This window comes from Pleurodeles waltl, chromosome 3_1 (genome assembly GCF_031143425.1).
Source record: "Pleurodeles waltl isolate 20211129_DDA chromosome 3_1, aPleWal1.hap1.20221129, whole genome shotgun sequence".
Classification (NCBI taxonomy): Eukaryota; Metazoa; Chordata; class Amphibia; order Caudata; family Salamandridae; genus Pleurodeles; species Pleurodeles waltl.
Window position 1 is genome coordinate 1,870,354,983 of NC_090440.1, and position 20,978 is coordinate 1,870,375,960.

The following is a 20,978-nucleotide window of genomic DNA, read 5'->3' on the forward strand; positions in this document are numbered from 1 at the left end:
CAAAGTAGGCATAAGTGAGTATAAGTGAGTGTAGCATAGTAAGCCAACATATCTCTGTATATTCACTTCCCATGATGGTACATAAACTTATCTTGATATTCTGAAGTTGTTATCTGTAAAGGTCGAACTTTTTTGCAAGTTACATTGTGAAATATACTCTCAGAAACTCAGTTCAATTTATTTTAGAATGGTTACAATAACAATGACAAAACTATCAATAATTCATTACACAGTTATGTTTTAGAAGCATGTTCTAAGTGGCATTTTATATTTAAATGCTTCCCTCCTGTAACTGCTAAAATGCGTCCAGAAACCTGCATTGTTCATCTGGACCGAACAGCTTACCCTGTACAAAATAAAAGCAAAAAGAGAAGTTAACAAAAGGAGGAATGTTCTCCATGTCACCAAAAAATAAAGCAAAGACAGCTATACATTGTTGTTCTTGTAAAGCAGCGTATCCCATTTTTGTTGAATGGCAGCGCTAGTGCAGGGGCTCTATAAAAAGGTTGCAGTCTATGAGCATTAGAGCACTGATATTTCTGACTGACATCGGCCAACATGGGAAAGGTAAGATTAACGTTTATGGTAATCTGATGTGTATTTATGAGCTAATGTAACGCACACGTCTGGGGTGCTTTCATTTCTAACATCTGTTAAAAAGATTCACTAAAACCTAGGTTTCAAAACCCTTTTTTGCTTCAATAGGATTATCCTACGTTTGATAAAAATTACTATCTGTAATAGGATGTGCAAAAGATCCGAGGAGTATGCAGGGAAATCTACATCTGTTGCAGATTTTCTTGAGCATTTATCCCGGGATGCGCATTTCCATTAGTTAAAAAATGTTGCAGTAGTAAATGACCTACATTTGCCTTTTAACTTGTCTTTGGGCCTGATTTACGACACGTTTCTCTGTCACAAACGTGATTGATAACTCGTCGCCCTACTACAATCTCCATAGGCTATTAGGGGATAGTAAGACAATGGATAGAGTATCCGTCCCGTTTGTGACGTAGTAACACACTCTGCCAAACTCTGAATCAGGCCTTATGTTTTTTCACAAGGAAAATATTTTCCCCCATTGAGAAAACACCTTTCTTTAGATCCCTCTTAAATATGGTGGTATTCCCTACATTCCCATCCTGGAAATTCATTTACACACTTCCCTTAACAAGAATGCATTTCTGTCAGTATCTGTGGAGGTCCATAAATATTCACATAATGAATGTTTTAGGGGTGTTATCCTATGATTCTTCAGGCAAGCCTTTTCAGGCAGGCCCACCGAACCATCAGTAACACTAAACTTGCTGATGTGGACATTCCATATTGTAGGGCTATTGAACTTGGAGATTACTGTAGTTTCAATATCCTGGCTAGGTACGTGTAGGTACTCTTTTTATTGTAACGCATAACCAAGTCTCTGTTTGCCTATTGGGCTATAAAGGTTCTGGGCAGGGATGCCTCCTTTACCTTTACATCCTCAACTGAAGGTGCTTCACAGAGTACTGGAATGGCCAGAATACTAACCTCTCCCACCATGCCTAAGGACTACACAATGTATCAGCTCTCCATCTTCTATTTATACCTTTATATAATTACTATGAAGAAGAAGAAAGAAGAGTCTTAAACAAAAAAATGATTACATAAAATACATGGTTATTCATCCGCCACTCCCCAGGGTTATGCCCTCTACCTATCCTTGATGCAAATATTTCCTCTTCAAACACCATTCTTTACCCATGCTCAGTTACTGTAGTGTAGCTGCAGCACCAAGTGCTCATGTTTCAAGATGACTAGTGTTAGAAATGGGGTTTCTGGTTGGCTAGGGTATGCACCTAAGCCAGGCAGAACCTACCCACTATCGTCAGGGCAAGGGAGTTACACATCCAAGATATCCCCTGCTCACTCCCTTGGTAGCTTGGCACGAGCAGTCAGGCCTAACCCGGAGGCAATGTGTAAAGTGTTTGCACAACACACACAACACATGTGACGCAAAATGTACAGCACAAAGTAAACACAATACTGAGCTATGTAAAAAATAAACTGTATTGCACAAAACATAATAAGACCAACATTACACGTAAGTAATACCCTGCTACCTTAGCAGTTGTCAGAACATTACACAAGTTACTAATACTCTGCAAGAATACGCAGTGTCACATTAGAACACGTAAGTACTCAGGATTCTGCAACATAAGCAGTAGTCAGGAATTACAGTAAGAATTCTATGCACTTGTCATGAATACCTCCTAAATACCCATAGAAGGAACATTAGAAAACATCTCACAAGTCATATACATACATATCAGCAAATCATGCCCATAAAAGGAACATTAGCACATATATGTAAATGCAGGAAAAGCAGGTAACACCATATAAATTCCCCTAGGTCCATACTTGGCTCACTGAGCCACTATATTCCTAAAAATACCTGGTTTCCTGTAGCAGAGGCACTCCTTGTGCCTAGAAGAGGAGCATGGGGTCCCCCGCTCCCCTAGGGGTGAAACGGGGACCACGCGGTGCTCTGGGAGAGAGGGGCGGTGTTGAAACAGGCCCCTCATGGGACCCGCGATCCTCGTTGTGCCCTCCGGGACTCTAATGGCTCTCTCCCAAAGGGGGGGCCCAAAAGCCACGAAGAATCAAGTAGCTGGGGCAATCGCGCCCCCAGGGCAGTGACCGGGGGAAGGGAACTCCCTTTCTACCCCGTGTCCTGCGGAGTAGTGGGCAGCAATAGGCAGTCGCCCGCGTCCTCGGGGCGACTGCCAAAAATGAAGGTAGGTTGGAGCAGGGGCCTCCGATTAAGGCTTTCCTCCTGCTCTGGATGACGGCCACACCCGACGTGGTGCGCAAGCAGCTCTCTTCTCTGCCTTCGGCGATGGCTCCCACGGAGACCAGTTGCAAACGGTGCCCCAGGGGCACTCTTTCGAGTTCATGTACCCCGGGGGCACGACAGGAGCGCACTTGGTCCTTTTCTGTTCCTTTGCTGGTGCCCTGGGGGCACTGGGGGCAGCGCGGCTCCAGAACGCTACAATCAATAAAGCTGGGCTGTGGCGGTGATTCAATTAGCAGAGGAGCGCTTGTAAAAGCGTGAGGCCACTTTTATAAGCCCGGGCTGCGGCGTTGATTCCCCCAGAAATGCGTTTCCCAGCGCAAATTTGAGGAGACCACAAGGAGAGTGTTCACGAGGCGCTAAGGCAGTCCAGGAGGTGCTACACTCAGCCTGATATCGGCAAAATCACAGGTGAAGCACCCCTCATGATGGGGATTGTTGCAGGGGTCAGGGGCCACGGTACCCTGCCCCTGAAGACAAGGGAGTACAAAAAGGAAACGCAGGGCTGGGGGCCCTAGCTACAGCCCAGCACAAGGGTTACCTTCAGTGGCAGTTCCTCCTAGTGACCAGGCAGGTCACAGGTCAGTGCAGCAGTCCAAGGTGGGTCCTGGTGAGTCCTCTTAACAGCGTCCTGTGTCCAATCCCAGGTAGGGTTTCTAGAGTCCCCAGAATGTCCAAGTGATGTCCAAATTGCGGGGAAAATTCCCCTGTACTTATAGTAAGTTTTCAGTGTGTTTTACAATGGGGAGGAGAGGGGGTTCCAACCAGTTACAACTGGTTCAGAGAGTGCACTTTCTCTCCTCCAGCACAGGCTCCAAACATCAGTGGGGGTAAACAACCCTACAGTATTGTGTGAGGCCAGGGCACAGCCTTTACAAATGCAGGTGTGCCCGCCTCTTCCTTCTCTCAGCCCAGGAAGGCTTTGCAATATGTAGATGCACTTCTGTGACACCTCCACCCTCCCTGTGTTCAGGCTGTCTGAGAAGTATGCACAAAGCCCCAACTGTCAGTCTGCCCAGACGTGGATTGGAGGCAAGCTGCAAAACACCAAAGTCATAAGCACAGATAAATGAGCACTTTCTAGAAGTGGCATTTCTGTGATGGTAATAAAAAATACACCTACACCAGTAAGCAGCATTTCTCACCACTATCACAACCATACCAAACATGCCTATGCTACCACTCATATATCAGACAATACCCCTTACACCTAAGGCAGGGCATTTCCAATTCAATCCTATGAGAAGGCAGCAATCACAGCAGTGAGACACCAAGTTAGGCTGTTTGTCACTACCAAGACAGGCCACGCAACATGGCACATGTCCTGCCTTCTACATACATGGTACCCTGCCCATAGGGCTAGCTACAGCGTACCTTAGGGGTGACTTACATGTAGTAAAAGGGGATTTCTGGGCCTGGAAAGTAAATTTAGATGCAAGGTTCCTGTGACAGAAAACTGCGCACACAGGCTCTGCGCTAGAAGGCCTCAGATAGGTTTGAGAGGCTACTTCAGTGGGTGGCGCAAGCAGCGCTGCAGGCCCATTAGTAGCATTTAATTTACAGGCCCTGGGTATAGGGATACCACTTAACAAGGGACTTATAGTTAAATTAAACATGCCAATTAAGTATAATCCAATCATGCCAATTTTGTAAGGGAGAGCACATGCACTTTAGCACTGGTTAGCAGTGAAAAAGTGCTCAGAGTCAAAACATCAGCCAACAAAGGTCAGAAAAATAAGGAGGCAAAAAGCTAAAAGTCTGGGGAATGACCCTGCAAAAAGGCCAGGTCCAACAACTAGTAAATAACTGGATACACTGACGGTCCACTGCCCACAAGGGACGATTCACCTTTTCCCTATCAGTGTGACACTGGCAGAATGTCAGTCTGTCTGCCCATCATCTTTTCCCTACCAGCTTTCCTCATCTTTTTTCTATTAGATGACTGTGTACTTGTGCAGGCATCATGATTCCAGAACTCACTTTCAATATGTTTTTAATATTTTAGTAATATTGTTTAGCTAATGTTTCACACTGTTATCTATCTATCTTTCTATCTATATATCTATCTATCTATCTATCTATCTATCAATCTATCTATCTATCTATCTATCTATCTATCTATCTATCTATCTATCTATAAATCTATCTATCTATCTATCTATCAATCTATCTATCTATCTAGGCCCATACTTGCAACGATTTTGTGTCGGGGCACAGCGCTGCCTTGTGTTACCTTGCAGCTTTGTAGGTATTACATGTGTGGACCTTGGCTGTTTCAGTGGATCTCTGTATTTTGACACAAACCCATACTAACAAAATCTAATAAACATGGGTTTGCACAAAAATGATTCCCCTACCTCAGGCTGGCATAACAAGGAGAAATATGTCTATTTTTTCCTCTTTGGGTGTGTGCTGCATTCAGACCATAGAGCTTTGTATGGATATTTCCTGTACTACAAATTGATAGTAATGTCAGTTAAGGACTACCTGGTTGATCTTGTCTGCCTGTTACCCTAAATGATTTAACACCATGGAACCTAATCAGATTTCAGCTCCTTTATACAGTTACTTCTCCGTGCCTACTATTAGGCTGACAGTCGATGTGTCTGTCATGTGAATCACTGGGGCACTGGACAACAGAGAGAATCTTTGTTCAGAGTCAGTAGCCAAGCAACCTGGGACTGGTTTCGGGGTATCACCACTCATCAGCAAGGCTAGCTTGAATCCAGTGGCATAGAGATCAAGGGACGCATGTACAAGCATACTCTGGCCACTTAGGGTGAGGGATGCTTGTTTCTGGTCCAGGCAGGACCTGACTGGCAGTTCGGGCTGGACTGTTACTGTAGGAAGCAGGGTCAGGAATGATTTGCATAAGCTGGAGTCCAAACTGGGATGACGTGACTATCAAAATGATGGATTAAACCCAGATCTGTGACTGGGGTTGAGTGTTTGAAAAGTTTCCATCCATCATTTTATTTTGTGATGTTGCTGTGTTCGCCCTATGTGGCCAGGGTATGCCCAGATGTGGGTTCCTTGCTCACTGTGTCACTGGATTCCAGCTAGCCTGGCTGATGAGGGGGGATACCCTGAAACTGGTCCCAGGATGCTTGTGTACAGTCCAGGGAGGATCTGGCCTGACAGTTCCGCTGGACTGCTCCCAAGGGGAGCAGGGTCAAGACTGATTTGGATATGGCTGGGTTCAAACTGGGTTGCATAGTGAGCAAAACAATTATGGATTTAACCCAGATCTGTGACTGGAGATGAGTGTTTGAAAAGTTTCAACATTCCATCCATCATTTTATTTTGTGATGTTGCCAAAAAGAACAACCTGTAATCTCTGAAATTCCAAGTTGGTCTTAGCCTACGCTTCTTGGATCAAACCTGTAACCAGGGCTACTGGAATTATTCTTTTGTGCAGCAGTGGTGATATTTGCATACGTAGAGTGTTGCATCATTTGCCACATTTGCCACCTAAACCATTGTCAGCCACATAATCTGCAGATTTTAACAAAAAAACATTTTTGTTCCTAGCTAAAAAATTTACTAGAAATGCAGCAACACATGTTGTCGCCTGGTGGAGGGCCCTTAGCAAAGCTGGACTGGTCACTTTTCTGTTGCTTATTGTTATTTATGGGAGTTGAGTTAGTACTAAAGAGGTGCTACCAATGTCCATACAGTGTTATCAAGCTTAAATGTGCCAAAATCATTAACTAATACTATTATAAAATCGACTCCATCATTCCACATAGTTTGCCTTTTCTTGCCCCATAATTTACTCAACCCTGCTGCATAATTTGTCCCTCGTCTTCCGCATAATTTCATTGACCCTGCCTATAACCAAGCCGTGGCTGGTAACCCAGTGCCAAAGGCACTCACACATGATAACACAACTTGTCCATCCTCAGTTAGGGCAAGTGTACTGTCCCTGAATCTTCCTAAATCTTGCTTGACTTAACGTATGACACATAGATCTGAACATCCCTACTTTCTTCTACTTCCTGGAGCTCACACATTCCAGGCCTTTTTCAAAAGAGGGGTGGATTGCAAAGCCTAAATCATGCGGACAACCAAGCATTGGACCTTATTAGGAAAACCTAACTTGGAAAAAATAAAAATGTGGTAGGCTTCAGCCCCAGGTGGGAATTTTGACTGAAGGTAAAGTCCAGTCAAGTCAATCTGTTTGGCATGATTCGTTTATATCATTACATCAAATACAACATATTAAAACTACAGCTATTTGCAAGAGTTAAAATGTAAAGCCATGCTAAAATGCACATTTCAAGGACAATATAAATAAAATATATATTAATGCAATATAAAATAAGACATTGTTTCATAAAAGAGTCAGACCTGATTTACTTAAACTAAGATTAGTCATAATCAGGGTACCCTGTGTGCAGAAAATTAAAGGAAAACACACAATTAATTCATTGTGAACAATCCTCTCATGACCAGGTCCACAAATTTGACAAATGCAGTTGTGCACACAAACACACCATCACTGCATTCTTACAACCCTAACTACCAGCTTTGCAAGAGGTGCCTATGCTGGTCTGCAATGATGCATACAACTATTAATTATTTTCTACTAGGAAAACTAAAAGGGCCTAATGTTCCAAAAAGGTTTATCAAGTCTGTGTCTATGGGGACAAGCATTCATGGAAAATAGGCACATTTCATGTCCCTTTTTATCTTCATGGACTATTAGAATTGTCTTTAAAGCCAAGGAATCTTGAATCCTATTCTAAAAGTCAGTCTTCCTTGCAGGATTCACTAACAAGACACCAAAATAGGAAGGCTTAGAGGTGAGACTGGTTTTTGGTTCCCCACATATAATGAAATGCACCCAGAGGGCCCATGTAGCTCCACCTGGTGACACAGGAAGAGTTGCATTCTGTCTCCTAACAGCATCCCAATCGTATAACCAGCGTGTTAAAGACCACTGCCCTGACTAGGGATGAAGAGGGTCTGTGCTGCACTGTGCAGATGATCTATTAGAGCCTCTGTCAGCAAGGAGAGGAATTTCCTGTTAATCATGTCTGCAAGGCTAAGTGCAGGCAAGGTAGATGAGAGCTGCGGTTCAATACCTGTGCAAGCACCAGTTTCAAACCTTATTTTTCCTACTTCAGAGTACGAACCTTGAAAAACTAAACATGTTTTTACTGCTTTCCTATCAGAGCAGTGTTTGAATTCAGTTTCCTGAGCTGTAACTTCCAATTGCTAAAACAAAAACAAATACTGAGACCCATTAATCAAGGTGCAGATTTCAGATTCAAATAGAGCGAACACATATCAGCACAGCAATGTAAAGGTTCCATTCAAACAATATAATTATCTGGGGAAGTCTGAATTTGGTCAGAAACTTTCATTAATTAAAGTAACCTTGGCACTACTATTTACAAAGTCACTGAGCACTCGTTTATCTGTTTACTTTCCTCTCAAATTAATCAGTGATGTAAGAAATTCGGTTATTAATTGGGGTGACTAGAAGGTAATCACCAGTAATAAAGTCACTAACCTGTTCCAGTCAAATAGTTCAGGAATTTAAACATGAGCACAACCCCTGGTAGCTGCGGCACAGAGCACACAGATTTAACTTAAATAAATTATGTGATTCATTTAGGAATACAAAAACAGTTAAAAGTCAAAAGCACAACACAGTATAATTTCCACTCCAATTTAGAAACAGAGTAACAACACAAAATTACACAAATCCAATAAGGGGAACCAGAGATATGAACTTTAAAATATTAAGAAAAAATAGCACTAAAAGGTACTAAGCACCTATGATAGTCTATGGTCATGGAAGACCCGACCGAGGCGCAATTACGCGCCAGTCCAATGGAGTGTGGGTCAGATACACCAAATAGGTTTGTCCTGGTTGGAGATTTGACATTGTAACTAAGGGCCTGATTTATTTGCGGAGAAGGAATTCTGTCACAATGGTAATGGAATTCCATCCGTGCCTAGACTAAGGTTTGTGGGACTGATTTAAATGGGGGTGGACCATAGCATGATGACACTACTCTGTCTTCGCTATGGTCAAACTTCTCTGAAGGCTTGACAGGATAAAGGCCATCGGAGGTTTGGCTATGTCTCTGCCCACCTAATCTAGATATCCAACATATAGGCATTTCTCAATGGCTGTCACTGCCAGGAAAAACCTTGAGATAAGGGGCACTGAAAAGTACTCCTCTCACTAGGAAGGAAAGACCCATGGCGAGGGAAGTATTTATTTTTTGTTTTCCAAAAGAAAATCCCAATTCTATACTTTCTTTTGAAAATAATGAAAAACTTGATTAGTTTGCTATGCGGCTCAGTCATACAATGCTTACATTGTATGACTGATAGCCATACGGCATACAACAAATTTACAATGCAGTGACAGGTATTGCCAGGGCTGCAGTTCCTCCAAATGCTTGAAATGTCAGCAGGGCTGTGGACATTTCTAAATTTACGCATTGGCACCTCCGCCAGGTGACAAAGTATTTTAAAGCCTTGTCAGAGGACTGGCTGACTACCACAAAATTAAATTAAGCTCTAAGGGCCAGATGTAGCAAACAGTTTGCACGTCGCAAACAGCGAATTTCGCTGTTTGCGACATCCAAATTGCACTTTGCAATGCATAAAACCCCTTTTGCGATTCAGTAACCTGGTTATTGAATCGCAAAACGGGTTTGAGAGTCGCAATTAGAAAGGGGAGTCCCCTTCCTAATTGCGAGTCGCAGTGCAATGCCAGATTGCTTTGTGACCGCGAACGCGGTCGCAAAGCAATCGCAGTTTGCACTCATTTGAAATGGGTGGTAACCCATTCGCAAAAGGGAAGGGGTCCCTATGGGACCCCTTCCCCTTTGTGAATGGAACTGCAAACATTTTTTCAGAGCAGGCAGTGGTCCTATGGACCACTGCCTGCTCTGAAAAAATGAAACAAAAACGTTTCATTTTTTAGTTTTGTAATGCATCTCGTTTTCCCTTAAGGAAAACGGGCTGCATTACAAAATAAAAAAAAAACTGCTTTATTTAAAAGCAGTCACAGACATGGTGGTCTGCTGTCTCCAGCAGGCCACCATCCCTGTGAGTGCCGTGAGTCTGAAGGGGGTCGCAAATTGCGACCCACCTCATTAATATTAATGAGGTGGGCCTTTGCGACCCCCTTGCGAGTCGCAGCTGGTGTCAGGGACACCACCCTACATTCCAAATTGCGACTCGCAAATTGGAATATACCTACACCTGGCCCTAAGTCTCTAAAATGGAAGATGTAATTCTCTAGCAGGGCAAGGTTGCAGCCTGTAGCCAAGAGCTGTTGGTTTTAGTGGAGAAAGCTCTGAGCAGAAATATTCAATATTTCACACCCAGGGAAGTCCCTGTGTCAGATGAATACTTTAAACACCTTCTCCACGTCAGAATTTCCATTCTCAAACTTTGGGGCAGATTTACTACTTTTTGGTGCAGGGCAGCACAGCAAGTCACCTTACTGTGCTGCCCTGCGTTAAAGAGAGAGGACAGGAATGTACAGTATCTATGCAATACGACGCATTCCTGTCCTTTCCCACTGTGCTGTTTCTGTTTTGGCAGCCTAGCACCAACGCAGGCACCCTTGCACCATTGTGCAAGGGTGTCTGTGTTGTAGGCAGGATTGCTTTTGTAAAGGAAGGGACACCTTCCTGTATAAAAACAATCTTGGGAGGCTTTGTCCTCTTTCTATATGTGTTGCAGAATGCCGCACATAATGAACGAGGAAATGATGAGGAGAAATAAAGATATTTCTCCTCATTGCACCTCCCCTGGGGAGGCATTAGGTTTTGGCACATCCCCAGGTGTTTGTGGCCTTCTAATTCTGGGGATGCATCAAAATCCATTAGAGTTGCATGGTAACACCCTCCTCAGCATCTTTGGAATGCCTCTATAATGCAAAGTAAGGCAATACAGCAGTTTGGGCTGCCTTGCCTTACCCCATAGCTATGAGGCCATTCAAAGCCATGCACAGTGGCCTCATAGCTATAGTTAAAAGGTTTGCGCCACCTCTCATAAACATGCTCCTTAGTCTCTTTTTCAATCGCAGAAACCGCCAACAGGAAAAGGTTGCAGGCTGCATCTGATGATAAGCTCCACGAAGCCCTATATCTTCTCACAGAGGAGACGCTGAAATGGATTTACTACTGTGGGGAAGTTCCAAGTGGGAGAAAACTGTTATTTCAGCTCAGCAAAGTTGTACCTTGAATGACTTGGCTTTGATGGTTGGTCCTCATCATATGGAGATCTGGAACAATTTTCTAAGTTACAATTTTTCAGAGTTGTTAGAAACAACCAAGGGTGCAGGTCCTCATGTTCAGTATTTGGGGGTCATGGCTAATTTCAGCAGACTCAACTAGGCAGGGCCCAGTCCAGGTCCGGTTGCTACTGGCCAGCTAGTTACTTTAAGAAAATGCCCTCTTTCTCCTTGTTGTGTCCCTGTAGCCACACAGGAGATCAGCCAACTTACCCTTGGATCCCACATCCTTGTCGTGGGTATAACTGGGAACAGGTCCAGCCCTTTGTGCTTCATGTCTCCTCATGGGTCTCAAACAGCAGGTGTTGTCCTTCTACTCTCCTTCCACAGGTTCAGAGAGTGTTCTGAGGGGATTGCCTTGGGATAATACATTTAGATTTGGCACTATCTAGTGGGTGGAGGTGATTCTTTGCTTCTTCCTAAAGAATGGATAAAAACGTTCCCAAGAGTAACCCTAGCTATCTTTGCATCAGGTCCTGTTTGCCCTACTTTAAACAACCCCACAGTGCTCTCAAAATCAACAAGAATTGGCAAAGCCAATAGGTCTATCGTTGTACACCATTCTTTTGGCAATTTGTGCTTTATGTTTTTTGAAAAACGGTATTGTTTGAGAAGCTGCCAGACATTCGCCAATCTAAAATAAATCATCGACTAAAGGCAAAAAATGTCTTTTTCAAAAAGCTCACATTACCATAGCACTCCCTGGTAGTAAAGGTGACTACTTTGTGTGCAAATGTGTCACTTATGAAAGGGCAGCATGCCATAACCCATACTGAAATCATCCAATGGCTGAAGAGAGCTGATGTTTTTCCATGTGATGCATGCTCAACTGGGTTGGAGAAAAATATGAATAATATAACCTCAGACAACTGTATGAAGTGACACTGAAAATTCCAATAAGTAGCTGTGTCATACATATAATTTTCGTAAACACAACAAGTCTGGGGTAACACACAGACCTAAAAAAGTTATGGTTCGACCATTGGCTGCCAGCCTCTAGAAAGAAAGAATAAAGAAGGAAAGAAAGAAAGAGCGAAAGAATGAAAGAAAGAAAGAAAGAAAGAAAGAAAGAAAGAAAGAAAGAAAGAAAGAGAGAAACAAAGAAAGAAAACCATGGAATAAGGAAGGAAAGCAGGAAAGAAATAAAGAAGAAATTAGAGAAAGGAGGAAAGAAAGAAATAATGAATACATGAATGAATGAATTAATGAATTAAGAAAGGAAGGAAGGAACAAAATCAGGAATGTAGAAAATAAAGAATGGAGGAATGAAAGAAAAAAAGAATAAATGAAAGAAAGGAGGAAAGAAAGAAAAAGTAATGAAAGAAAGAAAAGGAAGGAAGGAAATAAAGAAGGCAAGAGAGAAATAAAGCCTGAAAGAAGAAAAGAAGCAAAGAAAGAAAGAAAGAAAGAGGGAAATAAATTGAAAAAAGCATTACAAGTACTGCAAATTAAACACAATAAAGGATAAAGGCCAGTTTTCTTCCTGAGCAAAGTTTATTAAAGCATCATTGTTAGAAATGGGGTCTTTGGTTGGCAGTCAGGTTACCCCCTGTCCAAGCAAGGACCCTCCCTCTAGTCAGGGAAAAAGAGAATCACCCTCAACTAACCCCCACTCACCCCCTTGGTAGCTTGGCACAAGCCTTAGGCTTAACTTCAGAGTGCTAGGTGTAAAGTATTTGTACCAACACACACAGTAACGTTATGAAAACACTACAAAATGACACAACACAGGTTTAGACAAATAGTGAATATTTATCTAAACAAAACAAGACCAAAACAACAAAAATCCACAATACACAAGTCAAGTTATCAATTAAAAAGCCAATAAAGTATTCATGTAGTTTTAAACACACACTCACACTGTTAGTGTGGAAATGTACCTTGGGTGCGTCAAAAAAAAAACACACGGGTGAGTGTGCGTTGAAAACGGCTTGCGATGCGTCGATTCCACTCACGAGTGAGACCTTGCATCGTTTCTCCTTCCATCGGGTTGGGGTGCGTTGTTTCTTCTCCCCGCAGGAGAGCGATGCATTGATCCAGTCAGCACTCTTGGGTCCTGGCAGGCCTTGCATTGTTTTTACACGCCCAGCGGTGCTTGCGTCGGAAATCCAGCTGCACGATGATCCGAAAACCATCCAGCGCGGGTTGCGATCTCACCAGCCTCTGTCAGCGATGCTGCGCGTCATTTCTCCAGCTCTGTGCGTCGATTCTTCAGTCACATAACATGTGAGTGTAAATTTTCAGCCCGAAGCTGGCGGTGCGTCGATTTTTCAGCCACAGATCAGAGTTGCGTCGATCTTTTCCCCGCACGGTGTTCTGTCCGTGGATTTCTTCCTCTTAGGCTGCCAGCTTCTCCTTTCAGGGTCCCAGTAACTGGATGGGCGCCACAGGGCAGAATAGGAGTCTCACCAGAGACTCCAGGTGCTGGCAGAGAGAAGCCTTTGCTGTCCCTGAGACTTCAAACAACGCAGACTATGGACTATCCAAAAGGAAATTACAACAGGTTTGGCTGGAGACAGGAACTGATAGAAATGGAATGTGGCTTGTTTTCATCTTAACCTCTAAACACAAAGTCAATGCTAAAGTAATTATAAAGTAAAAACAACTAAAATACTGGCAATGAAGGGAATTACCTTTTTGGGAGATGTGTTCACTGTGACATAGCAAAATGTGGTTACTCAAAGTAAAGCTAAGCAGTGGCTGAAGTAGGCTTCTCCATTGACCGAAGCTGCATGCTGTAGTGTGCTATAAGCCAAATGTAAATGACAGGACAACAGACCAATGGATGGTGAAAGGTGGCTGAAAGCCCTTTAAGTAACTATAATATACATATAATTTTAGTGAAATCAAAAGGTTTTGGCTAATGCCAGACCTGAATTGGGGGAATCCTTTCTCCATTGTGCCGAACCTGTGAACCCACCTAGAGGTGTGCCTGTAGAAATGAGCAGTCTCTTTCTCTGTGGTCAGTAAAGACCAGTTCTAGAGGTAGCTCCCCTCCCAGTGGGTTTAACACCAACCTGGCTGGAAGAACAAAGGGCTGCCTTTTCCAGATTTCCCCTTACATTTACTAATAAAATGATAGGACCCTTTACTACTTAATTAAGTTCCTGGGTCTACCATAACTGGCCTTTCTGCAAGAGGAAGAAATACACCATCCCTCACCCAGGTCATTGTTTCTGCTCCTGCTCTGAGTCAGTATTCATACCTTATTAATGTCAAGCCATTGCTGGGCAGCTGCTGGGTTGCTAAAGTAAGTCAACCTCGAGGTACTTTAGCCAGGGAAAAAGTAACCTTCTGTAATGTATTTTCCTAAATATGTATTAAAAATCAAACCTCACCATTGAATTGGGCTTTTAATAAATCTTAAAAAATAGTGGTTAAACATTTTGTCTAGATGGCCTAGAACCCAAGGTACAAGAATTGATATTTTAACCTATTCTATACAGTTTAAACTGCAGCAGTCAGGCTACACTTGTAGACCTCAAGTCATGCTTCCCTGTTACACTAGTGGGTGGCACAATAAGATAGAGGCAGGGTTACCAACAATCAGATGGAAGTATGTCCATGACAATGATGGTAGTGCTACTTGCCAACTTCAAGCTTACAGTAGCAGTCTTACTTGTCCTCTCCAAGTCCCAAATACTCCCTGGAATTTCTAAGAGCCCTGGAAGTATTTTCTTCTATAAAGGTGCACGAGCACACCCTGCCAAAAGGGGAATTCCAGGATTATTTCACCATTACAAGAAGCAGTGGTGAAGGAAAGCCCGAAGTATGCATTGCACAGGAAAAGTAATCCTCACAGTGCCTTCTTGCCATAGGCTGCTTGTGTGCCCAATGGAGCATGATTCTAACACCTACAACTGTGCCTCAGCAACCACTAGCAATAGTGAATTCCAGGGTTCCCTTCCATAGTGTTGTGTTTAAACTGACATGCAGGGGCTATTCTGGGGATTCTTTTTGAAAGTCTGGTGGGGTTTCCTCCAGGGGCACCACCTGGGTCCGCGCCATCTGCATGGGGGTCTGCAATGTCTTAATGCAAAATGATGCCCCCCCCCTGAAATGTGATGAGTGGTTTCTGAGTCTCACATATCTCACGGATATTAATTGCCCATGGGCTGAATGGAAGCCTTCTGAAAGTCTGGGGTACCCAGTTTGCCGAAGGGGCTGCAGGGACGCCCCTAGACGTCTGCCTGTCTATATTTCTATGTACTGCACCTCTCGTTTCATCCTACAATTGCTATGCTTTTATTCTCTAGTTAATAAGGTAAGTGCTTGGGTGTTCTTGTGGCTTCTTCTGTAATTCATACATTTTAATAAATAGTAATTAAACAAGGATTAGGCTACACACGCAAAGGCCCCACTTAGGTGCAATTTGCTTTGTAACACCTGTGCAGAATGATGTCAGCAGACAGGTTATTGATTAGCAAATTTACGTAACCTACTCTACAAAAGGTTGGGTTCTGAAACTGACTGATCACTTGAGACATCATATTACAGTTCGGTCAATAAGGCTTTAATTTTAAAAACTGTTCTTATTACAGATCACCTTCTACGAGGAGAGAAACTATGACGGTCATTCCTATGACTGCAGCTCGGACTGTGCTGACCTGCAGTCCTTCATCAGCCGCTGCAACTCTCTACGGGTGGAAAATGGAAACTGGATGCTGTACGAGCACCCCAACTACAAGGGACACCAGTACTATCTGAGAAGGGGAGAATACCCCAATTATCAGCAATGGATGGGTTACAATGACTCTATCAGGTCCTGCCGTAGAATTCCAGAAGTGAGTCCCATTTTATTGTATTCCTCAGATAGATGTTAATTTTTTAGCAAATTGTAAGTTACTTGAAAGTGTTGCATTTATGAACATGATTGAAACCCGTTAAACTTGCATTGTATTGCTGCTGACATAAACACTAGGGCTCTCGTAAATTGTGCGGAACTCTTTTCATGTGTGGAAACCCACTTTGCACAATTATATCAGCTGGAAAAACCAGCTTGTAAAATCGATTAGCGACAATGATGCATTGCAGACCAGACACGTCTGCCCATCCCCAGCCTACCTCCAACTACGGCACATGGGAGCTTGTAAAGCTCGTCCTGCCAGCCAACATCATTCCATTCCCTCCCTCTCCCTCCCTCGCACCTCTGCTCAGCCCCACACAATTCCTACAGATATCTACTACCTGCTCAAAGCAGGTAATATGGAGGTGTCAAACTTCCCAGAATCGGGAATACCATGCAAACGTCTGGCCGAAAAGTCTAATACTGAACAGATATGCCCATTTCTGAAGGGTTTAACTTAAGAATGCAGGAATCCATGCAGAGATTCTGGCCGTATCAGTTATTCTGGATGCTCCAAATCTCTGGATGGGCTTCAGCAAGACTTGTTATCGGTGTGTAGGTAGCTCATCTAGGGGCATATTTATACTCCGTTTGCGCCGAATTTGCGTCGTTTTTTTTGACGCAAATTAGACGCAAAACTATCTCCATATTTATACTTTGGCGTTAGACGCGTCTAGCGCCAAAGTTCATGGAGTTAGCGTCATTTTTTTTTGCGTGAACACCTTCCTTGCGTTAATGATATGCAAGGTAGGCGTTCCCGTCTAAAAAAATGACTGCAATGCTATTGCGTCGGATTTATACTCCCGGGCAAAAATGACGCCCGGGAGTGGGCGGGACTAAAAAACCCGCATTTGCGCCGGATTTTAGCGCCTGGGTCAGGGCAGGCGTTAAGGGACCTGTGGGCTCAGAATGAGCCCAGAGGTGCCCTCCCAAGCCCGCAGGGACACCCCCTGCCACCCTTGCCCACCCCAGGAGGACACCCAAGGATGGAGGGACCCACCCCAGGGAAGAGAAGGTAAGTTGTGGTAAGTATTTTTTTTTTAAAAAAATTGTGGCATAGGGGGGCCTGATTTGTGCCCCCCTACATGCCACTATGCCCAATGACCATGCCCAGGGGACAGAAGTCCCCTGGGCATGGCCATTGGGCAAGGGGGCATGACTCCTGTCTTTGCTAAGACAGGAGTCATGTTAATGGCGTCTGGGCGCCCAAAAAAAATGGCGCAAATCGGGTTAAGACGTTTTTTTTGCCTCAGCCTGACTTGCCCCATTTTTGGACGCCCAAACGCCATTTTTCCCTACGCCGGCGCTGCCTGGTGTACGTGGTTTTTTTTCACGCACACCAGGCAGCGCCGGTCGGCTAACGCCGGCTAACGCCATTCAATAAATACGGCGCCCGCATGGCGCTTCAGAATGGCGTTAGCCGGGGCTAAATTTTTTGGCGCTAAACTGCGTTAGCGCAGTTTTGCGTCAAAAAGTATAAATATGTGCCTTAATACTTGACTCTGGAATGTGTGGTGGTATTGAAGTTACACATTCAAATGCTCATAAAGATAACTCAGTCTTCTTTTTTAATCGAGTGAACGAAGAACCTTTACACAAGGCTATTGTGGCACTTGGCATTTACGGTGCATTTCAGAAGTGCTGTATATGAAAACACGCTCCTGTTACCTCCGCTGAAGTACTTACGAGATGGGGGTCTTTAGTTAACCCTCCACAAAATTCTGATGATTGGATCTTATACTTGCATGTTAAAAGAACTCTGCAAGAACTACAAATCGGTAAAGTAACACTGAATGAAATGCGGGATACAATTTACTTCCTGGCAGTCAGAGTAGATATTCTTCTCGGTTTTAAAGGAGGAGAGATTTTCCTAAAACATGCAATAATCTTTCTGTAAACTCTTGTATTTAATGTTCTTACTACTAGCATGGTGTAATCTCAAAATGCGCATGTTTGCAAAGCAAAACGTCACTGGTTCCCTGTAACATTTCCTTATGTGTGACTAAGGATGTCAGAATACTCTTAGTGGACGTAAGCCTCTAAAATTTATTTGGAAAACTACTAATTTCGGAGTATAGAGGCTAAAGTCATATTCATTAAAAAAACTAGGAAACATTCGCTGTGTATTGCTGTCTTGCCCTTTGGACTCAGTTCAGGATAAGAGACACTTCCATGTTCGTTTAACGCTGGTCAACTTTGATGGTCAAATTGCATTTTTCGATTCTTCAGTTAGTGCAAACAATGTAGTGTTTGTTGACATATTCAGTGACCGACAAAACACGTTTCTATACCAATCTAATCTAAGCAGGAAGAAATGAACAAATCCAAAGTTTAATAATAGAATTGCCAATTGCAAAGTGTTTTACGTCTAATTGCTATCTGGCCTAAAGGGCCTCAAATCAGAAACCAAAACGTGATAAAGTTTCATTTTTTAGTTATCATATGTATTGATTACTGCGTAACATAATCAATTGAAAATCAATCAACATATAACAGGCCACACCAAAGAAAGAAAGGGGTAAAGACGTAAAGCTGTAGTCGACCAATATTGTTGGAGTAGAGATGTCGGTCAATGGTTGGGGTAAATTGATTTGGGATAGATATGGTTTAGGACAGATATAAATCCATGCCTTTGGTCAACCGTTTTAGGATTACATTAAATGGGGTTCGACAACTTGCAAGATGGAAGAACACACTGAAAGAAATAGAGGGAGTTATGGATGCATGGACATCTAAATAGCTGAATATAAGTATGAAGACATTGCTAAAGGTTGTGGTGTGTGTTAGTAGCAAAGGATGTGAAGCCGATTTGGTGGTTGCTGACATCGGCAGTAGGTATTTTCCTCTCGTAGATATGATGTTCTTTTCTTCTTCTCTTGTTTTTTTTGTTTGGTGTTTATGAAATTGACTAGTGGTTGGGCACCAGTAATAGGTTGTTGTTGGTTAAATTGTCCTTCAGTCTATCTGCTCGGCATAGTGAATTCGACCACCAATAGATGAAAGGAGGGTCAGTGGTGGTCCAACAAGTTATATTCGTCTGAGCCGTGATTGCTGTTAATGAATCTCATAATCTAATTTTGTTATAGTGATTTGTGGATCTGGGTTAAGAGTCAGAAGAAACAATTGCCTTAAGAAACGTTAGAGGCCTTAATCCAGCAGCTTTTTTGCATAGAACAAATAAATTTCACATGCTCAACAATCGTGTCTCCCTGTTCACAGCAACAGCAGGAGCGCTGCCTGAAAGTCCGGGTTTCTTGAAGCATGTTAAGTGGCCATAGAGTCCTCAAACGGATGAAGCAAATTGACTGCATGACGGAGGCAGATTTACAGCATCTGATAGCTCCTTCCCTTACCTGTCTTTGTGTTAGCTGTTGTTTAGTGAGGTCTAATACATTTAGCCAAGGTTTATTTTACATGTGCAATTTTAATTGAAAGTCAATGAATTTGACACAGCAAGATCAATTTCAGCCACCCTGAGAAAATATATGTAATTTTTGTTGTATATTTCTTACATATCTTTAAATTCCTGAAACGTGGTTTCTCCGTGGAATAATTGTTTGACGATATGAATACAACTTAATATCCAGCTGTTCCAGAAGGGCATAATGTACTCGTCTTCAAGTCTTTCTCTAGTCATACTGGATTTACTGAACTATTCTGGTCTGCTCATTCCAAAAAGTCTGGTAAAAGAGTAGCTACTTGTGTGGAAGAATGGCTAGGTTGGAATAGGTTTCCTGTTGTTTGGTGGTAGAGTACACCAGCAAAGGGTCTATAGGTTTTACATGTAACCTATGGTGAAGCCATGGGGTCACAGGAAAGTGGTTACTAATATAATAAACTATTTAAATCTATTTTAATGATAAGCAACTAAACATAGAGCTATCACTTAGACATTCAATGCAGATATATGTAGTTGCATGCCCGTTTACTATACCCATTTGTGGTCTTGCACCATGATGAATATAATTTAATATGTCTCTTGCTTTGCTGTTATTCTTTCGCTACATACCATTTTGATGGCACTTTTGATACCCCTTGGAAGTCTTTATTCCTTTGTGGAGAAAAGCATAACTGTGAATTCATAGCGATGAACTACATTTTCCTAAGTACATATTTGTCTTTTAGTTACATTAATAGAACAAATGTCTACATTTTCTTTTATATCTATTTTTCTTTCTCATAGTACCACGGTACCTTCAGAATCAGACTATATGAGAAAAGTGACTTTGGAGGCAAAATGATGGAATTCAATGATGACTGTCCAAATGTATATGACCGGTTCCACTTAAATGACATTGACTCCTGTAATGTGCAGGATGGTCACTGGATCTTTTATGAAGAGCCCAATTACAGAGGGCGCCAGTACTACCTGAGACCTGGACAGTACCGGAGATACACTGACTGGGGCGCCATGAGCCCCAGGATTGGCTCCTTCAGAAGAATGGGATTTTTCTAAAGTAATTCATCTCATTTCGCTGTAAACACTTTTTAACAGAAAATAAAACATATATGAAATATATTGGTTTCACAGCTTAACTACTCTCTCTGCCATCTCGGATTCAGTAAAAAAAATTCGGAAACTATATTTCCTTGATTCCTTTTTATGACTGCCTAGCAAATATTGTATACATTTGAATGCATTTCACTTTATAATTATTTTATTTCGTCCTGTGATGCAACACCTGTTAATTGTCCGCCCTCCGTTTTACATAATAGCAGAAAATGTTGAGCTCCAGCATTTGAGGAGCAACAGTTAATTGGACCTCTTTTTTTTAAATTCCAGGTCAGTCATTTGTTGCAGGTATATTGGTGTTTAGTAGATGCAGCCCAACATTTTCTCTGCTACCACCATTTATTCATCCACCAAGTGCAATCTGACAACCACACCACATCAAAACTGACTCTATTCTGTGTGCAACTGCCACAACCAACACCTCATTTCTGAGAGAGTTGCCCCTTTTCAGGAGGCCTCTTTGATTATTTCCAATAGACCCAATGTCAGGCATCCTGAAAATCTCTAACATCTTGAAGCA

The 20,978-nt window shown here is 42.7% G+C and overlaps 1 protein-coding gene across 1 annotated transcript; it reads left to right on the forward strand.

Moving 5' to 3' along the window:
• Positions 1 to 512: 512 nt before the first annotated feature.
• Positions 513 to 20,462, forward strand: LOC138283461 (gamma-crystallin-1-like). The gene is made up of 3 exons (XM_069221417.1): positions 513 to 567; positions 15,641 to 15,883; positions 20,129 to 20,462. The coding sequence occupies exons 1-3, from the start codon at positions 559 to 561 to the stop codon at positions 20,399 to 20,401; spliced, it is 525 nt and encodes a 174-aa protein (XP_069077518.1). The 5' UTR covers positions 513 to 558; the 3' UTR covers positions 20,402 to 20,462.
• The last annotated feature ends 516 nt before the right edge of the window (positions 20,463 to 20,978 follow it).